The sequence below is a fragment of the Syngnathus scovelli genome, chromosome 4 (assembly GCF_024217435.2).
Source record: "Syngnathus scovelli strain Florida chromosome 4, RoL_Ssco_1.2, whole genome shotgun sequence".
Classification (NCBI taxonomy): Eukaryota; Metazoa; Chordata; class Actinopteri; order Syngnathiformes; family Syngnathidae; genus Syngnathus; species Syngnathus scovelli.
Window position 1 is genome coordinate 11804003 of NC_090850.1, and position 16934 is coordinate 11820936.

General features: G+C 39.8%; 1 protein-coding gene across 3 annotated transcripts; it reads right to left on the reverse strand.

Moving 5' to 3' along the window:
• Positions 1-1435: 1435 nt before the first annotated feature.
• Positions 1436-10559, reverse strand: mnx2b (motor neuron and pancreas homeobox 2b). 3 transcript variants are annotated; one of them, XM_049718605.1, is made up of 4 exons: positions 6609-10559; positions 3392-3552; positions 2503-2934; positions 1436-2074 (listed from the first exon to the last, which is right to left on the reverse strand). In XM_049718605.1, exons 1-3 carry the CDS (start codon positions 7048-7050, stop codon positions 2536-2538), a joined length of 1002 nt encoding a protein of 333 aa, XP_049574562.1. In that variant the 5' UTR covers positions 7051-10559; the 3' UTR covers positions 1436-2074; positions 2503-2535. The 3 variants fall into 3 exon arrangements, with proteins under 3 accessions (XP_049574562.1, XP_049574563.1, XP_049574561.1); XM_049718606.1 differs by having other exon boundaries at positions 1436-2934; positions 3392-3549; positions 6609-10557; XM_049718604.2 differs by having other exon boundaries at positions 1436-2934; positions 6609-10557.
• Positions 10560-16934: the final 6375 nt, after the last annotated feature.

Below are 16934 nucleotides of genomic sequence, written 5' to 3' on the forward strand. Positions count from 1 at the left end.
GGAATGTTGCAAATTGTAAAATTGAAAAGAAATGTGGAATGATGATTGAAATATGTATACATCTGCTTTGAACTGGGAATTTGATTGTCAAGATTGGTAATGTGATAAGTAATTTTATATAGGTGGTGGTCAAAATATAAACTATCCGCATTAATTCGATTGCTGTCATGTAAAATGTTTAAAAATAAAAATGTGAGAATTTGGGGAACGTGGAAGCTACAAATTTCCAGATGTCTTGAATGAGCTGGGATGGGAAAGACGCAGATTCTGTTTAAGTTTCATTCACCTGAATGCGTTTTTCATATGGAGAATGTGGAATCTTGTAAACATTTTTGAACATGCAAGTAGTTCCTGAATTTGAATTCTGTGATTACACAATTATGATTTCTATTTAAAACGTCGCATTTATAAATGGAGAAATATTTTTGGGGGCATTTATTTTTGACTGGTCGTCTTGAAGCATCACTGCCTTCTAACATATTGTTGAAGCTACATATTCGTTAAGCATAAGTGACACGTATGAATACATACCCCACTGTCCCGCCCTTTTCAATAAACTTTACAGGCAAAAAGCGGTAGGGTTTTTTTTTTCCATGCATTTTAAGAAGTGCTGATGTGAATTTATTGGGCTTCTCCGTCACCCGGCGCCTGCTGTCCATTAGTTAAGTGACAAGGCCCCTGGAAACGTATGATTACCTTAAGAGATCACACAAGCTGTTCATATTCACGTAATGAGCTCCACATTTCGCTGATTGATTCAACTGCGTGAAATGTTTTTTTTTTTTCTGATTTATTCATCTAACAAAGGGAAGATGGGAGGTTGTGACTATAGTGAGTGATTCAAAAGACACATTTTATAGACAAACTGTGCATTATGGGTCCAAAGCAAAGAGTGTCGACAGCATTTTTAGTCAGAAACGAGATAATGCGTGATGCGAATCAACAAGAAAGGAGAGTTTGGATTGTATTAAAACTTGTCGAGCAATCCATCGCCCCCTCTCAGTCCGTCCATCCATCCAGGGTCAATGAAAAGTCGCTGCCTTGCACTTCTACTTGTGTTTTTCTTCTGGTAGGACCCCTGTGACATCATTCTTCTTCATTAACTTAATTATGTGGCTACCAGTAAACCCCAGCGATTAAGAGCCATCCAAGAGCTTTTGAAAAAATTAAAGACTGAATTAGTAACCGTCTATCGTCACCATATACGGAAATAAATTCAAACGCGTGATTTATGCCATTCCATTTTATATTCGTTTTTATTGCGAGGGTTTTTACGCAGATATAATAATCTATGGGTCCTCTCTATATAGCCAAATTGCATAATTGTAGAAGAACGGACAGCGACTTTTGTGACATATTTGGAGACAAAGTGAATTGCAGCATCGTCATCATCTTAACTAAAACCAAATAAAAGACTATCTACATTGAAGAAATGTTCAATTGAAATGTGATCAACTGATCAACTTTATTTCCTGAGTTTTCTCACAAATGCTGGACTTCAAATAACCCAATTGACCTGCTTACACAATACAAACATGCATACGGAGCTAAAGTATCGCCACTCAGTAGATTCTATTTTGTACAACATCAAAATGAGCTGTAATGCAGATCTTTTGATGAACACATAATGGCCACAGAAAGTATAGGAAGCAATTTACAGAGTTCATTAAAAGTAAACGACCATACATAATTGAAGTCCAATCACATTTCTGTCCCCTTGACAATGGCTCAGTCAAGTCAAGTGATATTATCAACACGTCAAACAAGTTATTTTTTTAAATATTGGTATAACCACAAACAAGGGTCAGATAAATACATTATGATTCTATTTTATACGTATATGACAAATTGAATAAATTAGATCAATTTCCACACAAAAATGGGAAAACGCTTTAGAAGGAAACAGATTAAAGTGTAACATCACATTGAAAATGATAAGATGCATCTGTGTGTGTGGTGTGGGAGTTGTATCACTGTCGGACAGTCAGTCTTGCAGTATCTTTGTGGCCACTTTTATGCATCACTTGTTAGCTTACAATAGCTGCATGGTCCTGGCCGTGGGTTAAGAAGGTGGCTGGAGGAGACAAGATGATTTGAAAGTGTGGCAGTAATGATGATATGTTGAGTACCATATACATAGTATGTACGTATGCAGATATTTCTATGAACCAAGTGAGATGATGGAGAGGTGGAACTGTCTGTGTCCACACTTTCAAAAGTTCCATGCACCTGATTTGTTTTCGAAAGGTCACAGGGCAATCATGGGGACAGTGAAAATAAATTACATTTTCCCTTTTCTCTGAAACATTTTTTAACGATTTGTCATCCATTCATTAATATGATTGGCTAGTAAGATAGCGTGAAAAGATCTGGGGCTCATATTTTGTAATACAGACAATCATTAAGAGGATATTCTGAGCCCGAGTTTGACATGTGGGGATGGAAAATAAATAGTAGACGTTAACGACAAATGTTCTGGTTGTTCACAATTGTGGACGTTACCTTCAAGTGACTGTCCCAGGAATCAAACACTTCTCACAGTCCCGCCACCATTTTCCGTTCTCCTCCTCCTGTTTGCACTCCCTCCAGTTGGTCTTCAGTGAAAGGGCACTTGGGGTTGAAGCCCACATCGGCGCTGCGCTGCAAGAAGTCCATGGATCTCGGCATCCCGACTCGGTTCCCCATAACCACCGAAAAACCTTCCTCTTCATCCTCTTCCTCCTCCTCTTCGTCTTCCTCCTCTTCCTCATCGCCATCTTCTAAAAGTAGATCCACAGCGCCGTCCTCTGGATTGCCATGCTGAGGCCTTTTCTCACCGGGTTTGTTGCGGGATGATTTTCCACCGCTTTCTGACTGGACGGAAGCACCGGCCTGCTCCTTGGCCTTCCGACTCCGCTTCCACTTCATTCTCCGGTTTTGGAACCAGATCTTGACCTGAGCACCATGCCCAGACATAATAAAAATTCAGCTCAAACATTGCACAGTTTGTGCATGAACACATAATTCTGGCTCAAGTAAATGACATTTTCTTTCCCTTGAAGGTTTATAATCAGTATCATAAATTAAAACTAGACTTTTCCAATATCTGTAGAAATTCTGCATGCATGGTGAAAAAATTATGCTAAGCTAAAAACCCTGTGGAATTAACTGAAATGTTGAAATGTAGAAAATAAGGTTTGAAATGGTGTGAATAAGTCAAGCGATGGAGAGGAAGGAGGAAATTATGTAAAAATGTCTTCATGTGCAAATTTTGCAGTGAAACTTCTCAAACCTTGATAACAGCAATAGTTGCCAAGATTTCCTGAATGAGCTGAATAGTTTAAAGTTATAGTGATAATAAGACATATTGGTGTTGACTAGCAGCCACACAATAAAATAGTTTGTCTATTACCTGCGTTTCTGTCAGCATAAGAGAGGTGGCCACTTCGAAGCGTTTTGGTCTGGACAGGTACTTGTTGAGTTTGAACTGGTTCTCTAACTCCAGCAGCTGCTGACTAGTGAAGGCCGTGCGAGGCCTTCGGCACTTTCCCAAAAGACCAGACTGGGGACCTGCTGAAGGAACACACATTCACTCCAGTGAGGTGACAATGACCCACAATTCATAATGGTCATAATTTGCACATGTTATATATTTTTTAATTCAGAATTCATTCATAGGGATGTCCACAATGTTTCCTCCAAGGACCAAATACAGAAAGATTAAAGGATGCAAGGGCCATTTGATTTTTTCCTCTACGCCCTAAAAATCAATCCATCGAGTAATTACTGTGGATATACGTAAATTTTTATAAACATTATAGTTTTAGGGAAACTGCTATTTCATAGTTTTCTGTTAAAGATGATAAGACAAAATGTTAAAAAAAAAATCTGAATTTGAGGGTGGCCCACAGCCCTGCAGTATATGGGGGAGATCGCTGCTGCATTCAGAACCAATATAAGGGAAATCTGTAGTAGGCTGACATGTGCACCAACTAACAAAATATCTAGCTCTACTCACATCAGCATCATGACCAACATTAAAATACCGTAGCATTGTGAGGGTATAGTCATCAAAAACAAGAGACATAGGTTTCATTCATAAAAAATACATTTGATATTGTAAATCATTATAACATTCTGAATAGGCTGGACATTAACACTGGTCTTAAACACAGAATAGGAAAATAAAAGCACAATCAAAACATATTTAACATACAATGAGAATAAATATTAATCCTACACATGTGTTTATATACAAATAGGTCTGGACTGAAACGTTAAGTACAACCGAACTATACTTGGGTATCAATTCTATCATGTTCCACTAGAAGGAGTGCGCGTTCCACACTTTGAGAATCACTGCTCAAAATAACTTTTTTTTTGTAATCATAAGTAGCATCGAGTTTGGGCTGCGGCAGCCATGGACAATAACTGTCACATCGCCCCCACTTTATATATAAAATATATAATATAAAATAATATTTATATATGTCAGTATATGTCATGGGTTGCTAAAACGTACTGTGGGCGGCAAATTGCCACTGTGCCACAGTTTGGACACCACTGCCCATGAACTCAATTGTCTCTTCATTTCTCACAATGTTATAGTACAATTCCACTTAATTGATCCGCCAAGTTTTTGTGTGAAATCTTGGGCCAAGTGCTGACATGAAGGACGCAGTAAGTTCAATATCATCTTTGCAGGTGGGAGCAGACACATATGGCAGCACTCTGCAGCCGTCATTAACTGTAAGGCTTTCCTCCAGTTTATTGTTGACGGGCAATAGCAGAAGCAGAAGCCGACGCACAGGCCATAAAATCACAAGTGTGCCATTAACTTAATGAAAATTCAATGACGGCTTTGGGATTTTATTGATGAACTACAAAACGTTTGAGGTGTTTGTTTATAAGTTTCTTTGTCACACGGAGACATTTTTCATGGGTTTCTGCTTTATGGAGACAGAAGGGGCAAAAGGAAAATATGAGATTCACTCTAGTAAAATGTAGAACATATGGATAGATTGGTAACACTGATAGAAAGGTAAAAAAGTACAGACTTGCTTGTACTTAAGTACAAAAATAAAACACCAGATAGTTTTGGCCTGATTTATACCATCATGTTGCCATGGTGTTGCTCATGTTGCTGAGTAAGCAAAAATTAGGTCATCATGGCGGAAATACACATTTCTTGCATGTGGTTTCTGAGAAGCAGATTAAGAATACAATTAGGAAGAGTAAACTATGCAGAGATAATGCTGCTTAAAAAGCACAATTAACAATTGGTCATTGTCGGGCGGCATGGCTCAAAAGGATTCGAGGTGGCCCATCCATACATTGTGGGCTCCACGAGCACGTGACCATGCTGAAGATTCAACCTTCACTTGCTTCTAATGCTGCGTCATCAGAAGACAAATGAAAGTTTAAGTGACTTAAGTAAATTAAAAGCCCATGTAAAATTGCAAATTTGAGGGTTTCCACCACTGGGATTTCATTCCATTTGTAATCCAAAAAAATGACCTTTTATTACATTTTTGAGAGGAGTGAGAAGCAAAGTTTACCAATGTCGCTAATTAACCTAATGACCTCATGAAGTTTGAAGTAGGGCTGCGCATTCTATCAAAAAAAAAATATTGATAACACCATATTGTCTTATGCAATATGCATATTGTAAAGACAACAAGTTTGTAGGAATTGAATGCTTTTGTCTGAATTTGACCAGTCGGACACAGACTTTATGTGCTTGTTAATTTTCCTGCATGAAAAAAAATATTTCATTAGATAATAAAAATTAAATTTCTTTATGTATATTAAATATAACAATAATATCAATATTGTTATAACGACAACAACAACATCGCATGTTTTTCAAATATTGTGAAGCACTCTTTTCATTTGGCACTGAATCCCGTTTAACCTATGGCCTAATGCTAATCTTAAAATTAAAACAGTAAGTGGAAATTTAAATAGCAATAAATATTTCTTTTTATATATGATAAAATCTGATTTTCCTTCCATTAGTGAAAGAATCAGTAAATGAAATATTTAAACTGGACCTGTTAAAGTTTTCATTAATCCAGAGGAGGGTAGTAAATTTGTTAAATTCAGTTGTTTATAACTCTCAAGCTAAATATAATTGTATAACATACATAATATATAATTTGACACATCCTGGATTGTTTTGCCCAAAACAATTTTTGTTTTGTACAAAACAACCCAACAATTGGAATGCTTTTTGCAAAACCCAAAATTGGGTCAAACTGACCCAACTTCCTGGGTCGGTCCAATTTTTAACCCAGTATATCTGAACTTCTATGTAAAATGCATTTTAATTTAATATTTAAGTACATCTTTTTTTCTTATATAGTAGCATGCGATACCGTGGCCTATAAATAATATTAAATAAACATTTATGTCCCCTTTTTATGAAGTTATACATATTGGCCTACTCTCTGCTGTATTGTATTTTAATGTTGGTCATGGTGGTCCGAGAAGCAGTGCATTAAGTGATATGCTAGTGATTTTTGACATTTTCAACACTCAGATGATGAATATTGAAGCGTCACCCCCCCCCCCCCCTAAAAAGTGCACCGGGAAAAAAAAAAACAAGGGAAAACAGAAAAACGACTCACCGCTGTAATCCGGCAGTCTTGGCATCATAATCCCTGCCCGGATCCAGTGCTCCAGAGGCATCGAGCCCGCCATGGCCGCCGCTGCCTTCAGGTGCTCCGGGTAGGCGTGAGTCAGCTGCGTAAAACCGGTGTAGGCGAAGGCAGGATGCTGGCTGCCCAGCGCCGACAACGGGTACATGGGTGCTGGGTACATGCCCGGGATGGCAGCCTGGGGCATAGAAGCCAGTCCCGGGTGCGTAAGATTGAGAACACTCGCTTTTGATAGAATTCCTGACGTGTGGAGCTGCGCAGCGGCCCGAGGGGACGGCGTGTCCCCGCGGCGGCAGGACACGGGGCTGCCCGCCGGACTATCGCAACTCAAGCCCGGGGACACGTCTCGGATGGCCCGGTTGGGCTCGTCCGCGAGGAGGGCGTCGATGCGGAAGTTTTTCGATTTTTCCATGACGAGTTGGAATGGAAAGAAGCCAACAAGTTTAGAGGGTGCACACCTGAGCAGCGTACTCACCCACTGGACTTTTAATGCAATTTGACGCACGCATAGGTCACGTTGCCCTAACTCCTGTTTGAAGATGATTTTGCCCTCTATGCTCGTGCAGATTGATCTGATTAGGTGTGCCGACTGGGATAGTGGCTGTCTTCAACCTAAACTCCACAGTGCACACACTCCCACCCTCTCCCCATTCATCCGTCAATCCGTCCACCCGCCCCTGCAGGCCAAGGTGGAGGCCGGTCGGGATTGGCTCTGACGGGCCTCTAATCAGCTAATTACCCGCTCGTTTCTCTCCCCCCCTCTGCAAAGCTTTGCGAGTGAGGTAATGTCCGCCTGCAAACACCTTCAACTGCATCAAAGCTTGGAGGGCTACATTAGAAGATTAGTCGATTGTTGCGCCCTGTATATAATTTGCGCTGAATCTCCACCCTTAGATTGCGCACTAACTGACCGCAAATTTATTATAGGCAATAACGGCCTTTAATAAAATAACGCTTAGTTTTGAACGACACTGACGCGATACTATTCTGCACTAAAATAACCAACACTTATTATAATTTCCTGTGCTTTTCTTGTCATGTTCTCCATCCTCTTCTCAATCAAACTTGAAAATAGTCACAAAATTCAGGACGTGTGAGGATTTATACACAATAATAAATAAACAAATAAATATTAAATAAATAAATATCCAGCCATCCGTCATTTATCGATCTTCCTAACCCCCTAAGCAATTGAAACAAAATGTAATAAAAAAGTGATTTTTATATTAACACAGGCAGTACTTATCAAATTAACTCGTGGTGACGCAATTATTCTAACCTCAAAATAATGCTGATTGGAGGATGCAGCGAAGAAAGTACACCATCTGCAGTATTTAAATCATGTATATGAACAGCTTGCTTCATTCTCACGGCCATCAAAGATGCCATTAAAGTTTATGACCTTGAATTGCACACAAACCATATAAAAGCATAATAACTTGACGCAATAGGCTATAAGTTAATTAGCCCTATACTTAATGTGAACTAATGTCATTTTCAACAGAAAAACATTAAGGAGGAGGAACACCTGTTAAAAATGAATTTTGTAACTATTTGCTATTAACTGTCATATCTCCTGCTTGGCATTTGACTGAAAAAGAAAGACGATTGTACAAATAAAAAGCGGAAATAGTCAGATTTTGCAGTAAACTATAAATTTCCAAAATGTCATCTGTCAAAGTCACAAGGGAGCATGCACATATTGTCTTGCGATGCATGTCCACTGTGCAGTATCTATAAGTAACCGCCTAATAGTGGATTTTAAAAAGAAAATCAGCTTTTCTTCATTTGATATTGACCTAGGTAAAAATTGACCCTTAACATACAATGTGAGTGTGGAAGATGAACGCTATTGAAGTCAATTGTTCTGAGGTTCTATGTTTCTTCTATCTGTCACAAGTCATGAGTGAAGTTGACCTCCAGAAAATTGAAGCTTGGAGCAGGTCCGCCCCTTCCCCCTCCACGCCTTTTTGCCATTGAGGCCTCCCATCTCCCGCCCTCTGCCCCCTATCAGCAGATTACCTCCCTGCTGCTCAAACACTGGTAATTTGCTCCAAAGAATTTAGTGCACCTCGCAATGTCTTCCTCCCCAAAGCCTCGTTGGCTTGCTTTTTTCATTACAAAGTCATTTGAATGTCCAGAGCAGGGTGACATCCTTCACCCGGGCCTGTTGACAGCAGCCCCCAAATTAAATTGAATCGGAGGCTATGTAGGAAGGTACGTCTGCCTTCAGTGTCACTTGTATTTCCAAACAATGTCTGATCAGGATTGCAGGTGCAATTCTCAAACCTTTTACATCAACTAATACATGTAACAAAATAGATGACCATCATTAAAATATAGGATCGTAGTAGGGTTATGTGAGTCTTCTGCACTTTTTTAGGGTATTTTCCTTTTACACAAGTATCTCTATTTCCATTTAAGGAGATTGTGAGTATGTCTCCCACCTCTGCTTGAATCTAGTGTCAAAAAGCTAAAATTGGTTCTAAATGATAGTAAAGCGATTTAGTCGTGATCCCTCTCAGAGGTCAGTCAGCCACGGTGCACTAAGAAACATTCATCATCATCATCATCAAACATGGCTTTGCACCTTTTCACCGGGAGCTTCATTTTGACAGCCTAAATCCCTCATTACATCCTTTTGTTCCACTTTCACACATGCCCTTTTGAACTGTGTGCACAACTCCGTCTACCCGCACACACCCTTCACACCGTGAGAACACCATTCGTTCAAAGCGACACGCCGACCCTACAAAGCAGCGGTTTATCCAAGAGTCACGTGTCAGTAAAGCTTGCCGCTAACAGAAGTTTACTGAAACATTACACAGCCTATCAGCAATTACAGGCTGATTTTTCAATCATTACCGCGACAAAAAGATAATGTGACCTGCCCTCACTCTTTACTTTCCAACTGTGCGACTTCCAGACGCAGGCCTTGTCAGCACATTATTGATCACAGTTTCTAATCTATTTGTTGGCTGTCTTTAATAGGAAGACAAATACCACAACAGGGCACAAAGTAGAGTGAACCAATGCTATATTCCAGATTCTGTACCTAAACAACGCCCCTTATAAAAGTTACAAAACTTTACATATCCTCCTTCTTCATGGGCAAGATAAGTGCCATTATTTTAGTTTTTCAAATTTTCTATATATGATAAAACGGTAAGTATAACTTCACAATAGTACGAGTGACGTGATCTGTTAAAAATGATTAGCAAAGGTACGTATTTGCAACATTCCAGCTTCACACGTATGTCACCCCTTTGTGATTTTTAAATTATTGTACATTCTGAAAACAAAGTCCGACATCAAATGTTCCGTGAGTAATGATAACAAACATGCCACCGCTGTTGGTCGGCTTGTTTACAATGCTAATGCTATCTTAGTATTGCAGTAAGAACAACGGAACATTCAACAAACCATTGAACGATTCAGCCTGCAGCTTTCCCCCAGAAGGCCTGCAGCACATCATCCAATCATCTGGGTGTGATGAATGAAGCCGGCGCACAATGGGCTTCCTGTGCAGTGACAAGCCGCTTGCCGTCCTCTGGGTAATTAGACTAATTCCAGGGAAGTTAAAGGCAGGCCATAAATCAGCTTGCTTTTTGCCAGACCTTGAGTTCAAAATTAATGTTGTCTCGTTAAGGAGATAAAGGTTATACACTTTTTCTTACTCGTTGTACCTTTTCACCATTAACTAATATTGAGCGTTGACATATGACATTGCACTCCGCTTCACAGTCTCATTGCTCAAATCAGCAGTTGCTGAGTTGGAAAGGGGTGGGAAAATCTCACATGGAATTCCACCCCATGCTGGGAAAAGATTCAAGTAATTCACACTATATAAAGTAAGTACAGGGGTACCTTGACTTAAAAGTGCTCCAGCGTAGTTATTCAAGTTACAGGGGAAACTGGAGCTTCAGCTACGACGTGGCTTGAAAAGTAAAAAGAATGGCGCAATTACTTGAAGGAAAACCGACAACGAAACAATTTCAGGAATTGTTGTAATTTGTATTTTAATAAGAAAAACATCAGTCATTGTATTTTATAAAACAACAGAACAATGTCACACTGTACTGTAATTAAATACTATTAAAATGGGTTCCACATTTTTTGTTATACTGCATCTGATTGGCCATTGTGCTGCTCTTTTTGGCGTGCCAGCCTTGGCCACCTGAGGACAGTAGAAGTCAGACAGATGAATATCTTGTTCATTGCAAAGTCTCAAGTCCTCACATCTTATCAGTATGACACTAACATCAATGCTGTAATATTTGTGTTCAATTTGATGCTTGATGGCTTATTACACTGCAAGATTTTCGCTATTTAGCATTAAAACTAGTGGATGCTCTATGTTGGTTGATTCAAATACACGAAGTGGCAATAAGCAGCCTGAAAGCCTCTTTCTGAAGAATTGTTAACAACTTGCTTAAGTGTATTGAGCTGAGTGAGTTCATGCCAAAGATGTCTTATGTCCACAGGTGTCAAACTCAAGGCCCGGGGGCCAGCTACAGCCCACCACATCATTTTATGTGGCCCGCGAAGACAAATTGTGCATCAAATTTGTGTCATTACTAGAATTGCAAATTGTCTTCACTTATAATAACATCTTTTTTTTTAAATATCTGACCAGTTTTTACTCATCTGATTTGAAAACGAATTATTTGCCAGTTTGTTTTGTAGCTTTTACTGTATATAATATGAGGTGCTCATACATTTATTTGGGTTGACAGTCATAATGGCCCTCCGAAAGAAGCTATGACTACAATGCGGCCCGCGAAAAAAACGAGTTTGACACCCCTGTCTTATGGCGTTGAGGTCAGGGCTCTTAAATCCTTTTTTTACACCAGATTTTTCAATTATTCATGAACCATGTTATGTGCGGCTAAATGATTGAATGTCACTTCTCTCAGTTAGGATTCCTGAAATGTATTCAATGCTTGTTTTGGGGGGTGTTAGCCTGTGCACCTAATTTTGTGGTTTAAAAAAAACAAACTTCAAAAACGGCTGAACAAATACATTACCGCGGGTTTTGAGCTTATCTCAAGTCGGGAATTTCAACAATATGAGTTCTTTTTATACCACAGCTCACCTGTTTATTTTTTCCCACCTTGAAAACAAAAGCTTCCTTTCAACATAATCTAGTACAGTGTGTGTTTTATGACGATTTAATGGGCCCTTCCATCTAACTGCCCCGCTTTACTACGGCATTCACAAGGGCCCCATTGTGCATTGATGTGGGCGATAGGTTATCGGTTACAGCCAAACGTCATTACTTTCACACTGCTATCTCTCCCATTGTCTTTACAGAGCATTATCTGGCCACTTACGAGAATATTCAGCACCATCAAGCGCTTTGAAAATATCCGCCGGAAGAAAAGTTGCGCTTCTTTACTTTTCAAATGTATCATAAAGCAACTTTGTAGAACATTTTTACACAATTAGGGTATTTATGACCAAAGAGTATGTAAACTCTCAAGAGTGTAACTTTGAATTAGAAAAAAGTATGGCATTGAATTGTAAAACATCAAATATCAAGAGTTATGCTTTGAGAGAATTGTTGATGCCAAGTGCGTGAAGAGCCATACAGACGAGGAAACAAATTCAATTACGTCAAAGGCAAATCTTTTAGGCAAATTAATCTGTTTTTATGTTCAGTGAAGTGCCACCTGCCATCTCGTAATTTCTATTTGGAACGAGTCAATATTCCCAAACTGTGTAGGAATGGATTTGTCACTTGACATTGTCAATAGATTGATGGAGCCCCGTTTAGATTTGAAAATTTAGGACACCGTGGCAGATGTAAATCACAGCCCCGTGGTTTATTTTAATGCTTCTCAATTGATCAAAATGTCGCCAGGGGTGTGACAAAGTGCAATGAGCATTCTGCGACACGGCTCAGGTGCCCTTGAAATCATACCGCAAGAGTGACAAAAGACACATCTTTAGCGCATTTTTGTGACAGCATAAACAAATCTGTGAAAAGTATTGATGCCTTTATGCTTTTAATGCATCCTCATACGACGTATGAAATTGTCTTTCATATTGACAATATTTTAGCATTACACTTAAGCAGTATGGCTTTTGAAGTTTTAAAATAAAAGAGGCCGTGATATCTGCAGTGGTTTCACAAAAATCTCTCCCTTTTCGCTTCATGTTTTTTTTCCCACTCTGTTTATTGTATTTGTTCTATTTACGGCTACAGGGGTAAACAAGGTCAGAGACGCCATCCCTCTGTGTCAGTGTGCTAATTGGTTGGAAGAAACTGCCCCTCCTCCTGATAAGCAACAACCACTTGAGTACTAGTCAGCCTGTGATGTATAAGGGTCATTTTTGTATCATTTGATTAATAACGGTAAAGACGCTCCTAAATAAAATTCAGTTGTCTATATTGGTAAATGTCTCCCATGCATAAAAAGCTATGCGTAACGTGCTATTATTGACAATTTAAAATTTTCGGTCAGATTAGTGAAAGCAATAAATCTGCTAACTCTGCTCGCTCCTCTGTGGGTTTGCTACGAAGCAAATCCGCTGCTCAGGAGGCCGCTGGGTCTTCACCTCGAGACTAATAAACTCTGTCGAGTAGCTACAAGCCCAAAAATCACTGGACAATCGTAATTCCAGCAAGTGCTGGCAATCAAAACATTGGTCATCTTTCGTACCGCTTATCGTCACAAGGGTCGGCAATCCCGAACTGGTCGCCAGCCACTTGCAAGGCACATCTAGCCAAACAACCATTCATACTCACATTCATACCTATGGGAAATTTGGAGTGCTTTTAAGATACTTTTATTTGTTTTCAAATTGTTAAATGAGTAAAAGAAATAACATTAATATTCATAGGTCTGGATTTATTGCTTGGCTCCTTTACTCAGTGGTATGCATCAACACGTTACTGATTTAAGGAATTATTATAATCATAGTGCACTTCATATTCTATATGTACAAATATATGTTTGCATCTACAATTAAAATATCAACATTAAGTGAATGATAATGCTAATATTGGCAAACTCATTCAATTTACGGTTAATGTCCTTTGGCGTCCTCTCTTTGTGTTTCCTCCTCCCTGAGCTGGTGCCTGTGTCACAGGCCTGACAAAGTAGCATTATGGAAATAAATTGTTCCATTAGATGCAGTGTGTTTTGTCATCAGGCCAACAACACTGGGTTATTAATGGACATGGCCTTCGCTTTGATTAAGTCGCAAGATTTATGTAAAAATACGCAGCGACATTTTCTTCATTGAGATAAACTTGCATGTGGCGACCTTATGAATGTCACTAAACACTAACGCATTTTGATCAAATTGGCTGCGTAATGGATATTCTTAATGTGCTTACATCAACTCGTCGAGACGTGCTCGATGAGAACGATGCATTACAATATAAAGTGAACAGCCGCTATACCGTGGGTTTAATTCTGTGTGCCTCTGCTTCATCACAGATTTTCAAACAGTTGATTTTTCTTTTTAAATGGGTTTACACACTACACAGACAAGTCAAATTTAGAGTTGTGAGCCTTCTGTATAGTACCAGACATTTGGAAGAGATGCTGTGTAATTAATAGCAAAAACATGGCAACTAATCTCCGGTAATAATGATAGTCAAGGGTTCATTGTTGTATTATTTGATATGAAAACAATCGAGATCACGAGGTGACAAACATTTCTGAGGCTTTAATGATTTAGAATATGACCATAAAACAATTCTAACAAAAGGAAGCGTCAAACTAAATACAGGTTCCCATGTTTACAATAGATTATGGAGGGACAAGGGTTAAGAGTATTTGGAGATATAGTGTCGGGTCAAAAGTTGTGAGGGCTTTAACTGGTGCACCTGGTGCATTGCTGTGGACCGTGCAAGTGATCTGATTAACTCGGTATGGGCAGTATACCAAAAGGAAAAAAATAATAAAAAAATCAGCCTTTCATTCGCATGCGAAATTTGTCCCTGCAATAAAATCAGTAAGTTTCTTCATCAGAACATTGTACAAGCTCTTTCATTATCACTTTCATGTCAGTACTTGGCTCCTCTCTACCACACAAGCGCGTGTGTGTGTGCGTGTGTGTGCGTGTTCGTGCGTGTGTGTGCGTTTATATGCAAAAGTGTCACATATCCCGTTTATCAGGCCAGTTAACCTCTGGCAGCAAGTAGTAATCCTCTGCAGGTGACCAGAGGGGGGGATGCAGGCACTTGCTCTAATTAAATCCACCCCCTCCACCAACCCACCCTTGCCCGCCCATTCCTCAGGCAACAGAGAAACACAGACCTTGCAACCCATTTGTTCTTTTGCCACATGGATCGGTTGCAGGTGGGGCGCCGCTTTCCATAAAAAGAACTACACTCATTTATTTTTGTATTGTTATTACTGCCGAGGAACAAACACCATTGAGCATCTCACATTCAAAGTATTTCGTGTAGGCAATACCGTATGCATGGTTTAAATAAATATGGCTCACGATGATGAAAAAAGATGACGCGGAAGATATATCTTATATTTGTAAATAAATAATTTTGTCATCACAAGCCCTTACTCCGCCCCTTTTTCATTGTTTTATAGTTGAAGGTGTCGCAAGGGCAAAAAATATAAATAAACAAAATTAGAATCAAAGTTGCTGTTCTGGGGTTGGGAAGAACAATGACACAAATATTTAACTTGGAGAGCTGTACTAAGGATTTTCAGACACAAAACTTTTTTTTACATTTGCATTCTCTTTTGTATGATGTTTTGAGAAATGCACCGACTGCAAATGCAAATTCCCATTCTGATCTTAGACATGAACCAAAGTGACTGAGAAAACTCTAATCTTTGCATACGTTCTCACGGTTAATGGCATACCTAAATAGTTCAAGCCTATTGCAAGATTTATCTTTTGAACTTTGACTATAACAATAACACTATAAAATACGAGATCTGTAACAGGAGTGTGATGTTGATCTTGTAATATCCTTCCTGGATTAGCTTTACTTTGAGTTAAGAGTGCTTTAAGTATTTGCTTTTCCAGGACTGTTTAAGTAAACAACATACAGCATGATGATGATTTTTATCTTTCAAACGTGAACCTTTGAGCTGTTGACCTGTCGCAATCCAACCTGTTTGCACTTGATGACCTTAATGCTGACTCAAAATAAAGGCGCCGTCGCTTCACCTGAGAAGTAATGACTCAAAGTGAATTAAGTGGCATTAATGTGCTTACAGTACGCATTTGCTGTAGCATGAAGGCGTGTTGTTGATTTTTGTGTGCCACTCCGGGTTCACAAGAGGGTGAAGTGTGTGACAATCTGTCTGCCTGCCATCATCAAAGCCAATTGCGTCACCAATGAAAGGTCAAGCAAGAGTGGCTCCATGCATGTAAGCACAGATACCTATTGTGTACATTTTCAATGAAGACCAAGTTAGTACGTCAGCCAATCTTCAGGCACATACAGATGGTTCGACCCGAGGGGGAAAGCCGAAAAGAAGAAGATTCACACACAAACACATCACCCGACTATGAGACACATTTTGTGAGGAAGCCTTTTGAATTTAAGCTAAAATGTCTTCAACAAACAAAAGAATCCAGTTGCCTGGACTCAATCTATGCGTGTTTCATTTTATGGCCCTCACAACCTCAGTGTCACTGCATCCAATTGGCATAATTGAGCTAGGTCACATGATAGAGAGACCCATAATAATCAATGCAGGTGAAATAAAAAACAGCTCCCACTTATTACTTTTGTCCTTCTCCGCTGTCAATCTCAAAGCAGCCCCCGCACTCGCCCATCATTTTAACAGACTCGGAACGGTGTTTATTTGAAGAAAATGTTTGACACCTCAAGACGCGTGGAGGTGAAGGCAGGGGGAGGAGCTTGGGCGGAATACGAGCTGAGATAGATGAGATGTGACAGGCCCGCCACTCTTGTCATCAGCATGACACAGCTGTCACAGCCCTATTTCAGGAAAATTAAACGGCCTTACGGTAAACTGGCTCGCCGGTTGGGGGGCGGGCTGCAGAGGCAGCCCACCGCCAAACGCGTGCATGAGAATGAAAACGCTTGTCGTATGCAGATGGCCTCTCCTCTTCTCCCCCCATCGTGTTGCCCTCCCTCAAGCGCCATCCTCTCTTATTGACATGGTAATGGATCCAAATTGATGAAGACACTTCACTCATTCAGTGACAAGTCTACTGGTGAGCTCCATAAACACGCCTCCTCATCCATCACTCATGAAGCTCCACCCTCTGGCGCCCGCTTGCCACTTGTCGGCCGGGGACGTGTCTAATCAGCTAATTTACCCTTCTTTGGTCACCATT

What these genes read in the sequence shown, in the direction of transcription:
- mnx2b (XM_049718605.1), bottom strand. Translation starts at nt 7,050, where the DNA reads ATGGAAAAATCGAAAAACTTCCGCATCGACGCCCTCCTCGCGGACGAG. An exon ending in AAGACTGCCGGATTACAGCG is followed by an intron (nt 3,553 to 6,608) that starts GTGAGTCGTTTT and finishes GTGTTCCTTCAG; the next exon opens with CAGGTCCCCAGTCTGGTCTT. An exon ending in TTATGCTGACAGAAACGCAG is followed by an intron (nt 2,935 to 3,391) that starts GTAATAGACAAA and finishes CATGGTGCTCAG; the next exon opens with GTCAAGATCTGGTTCCAAAA.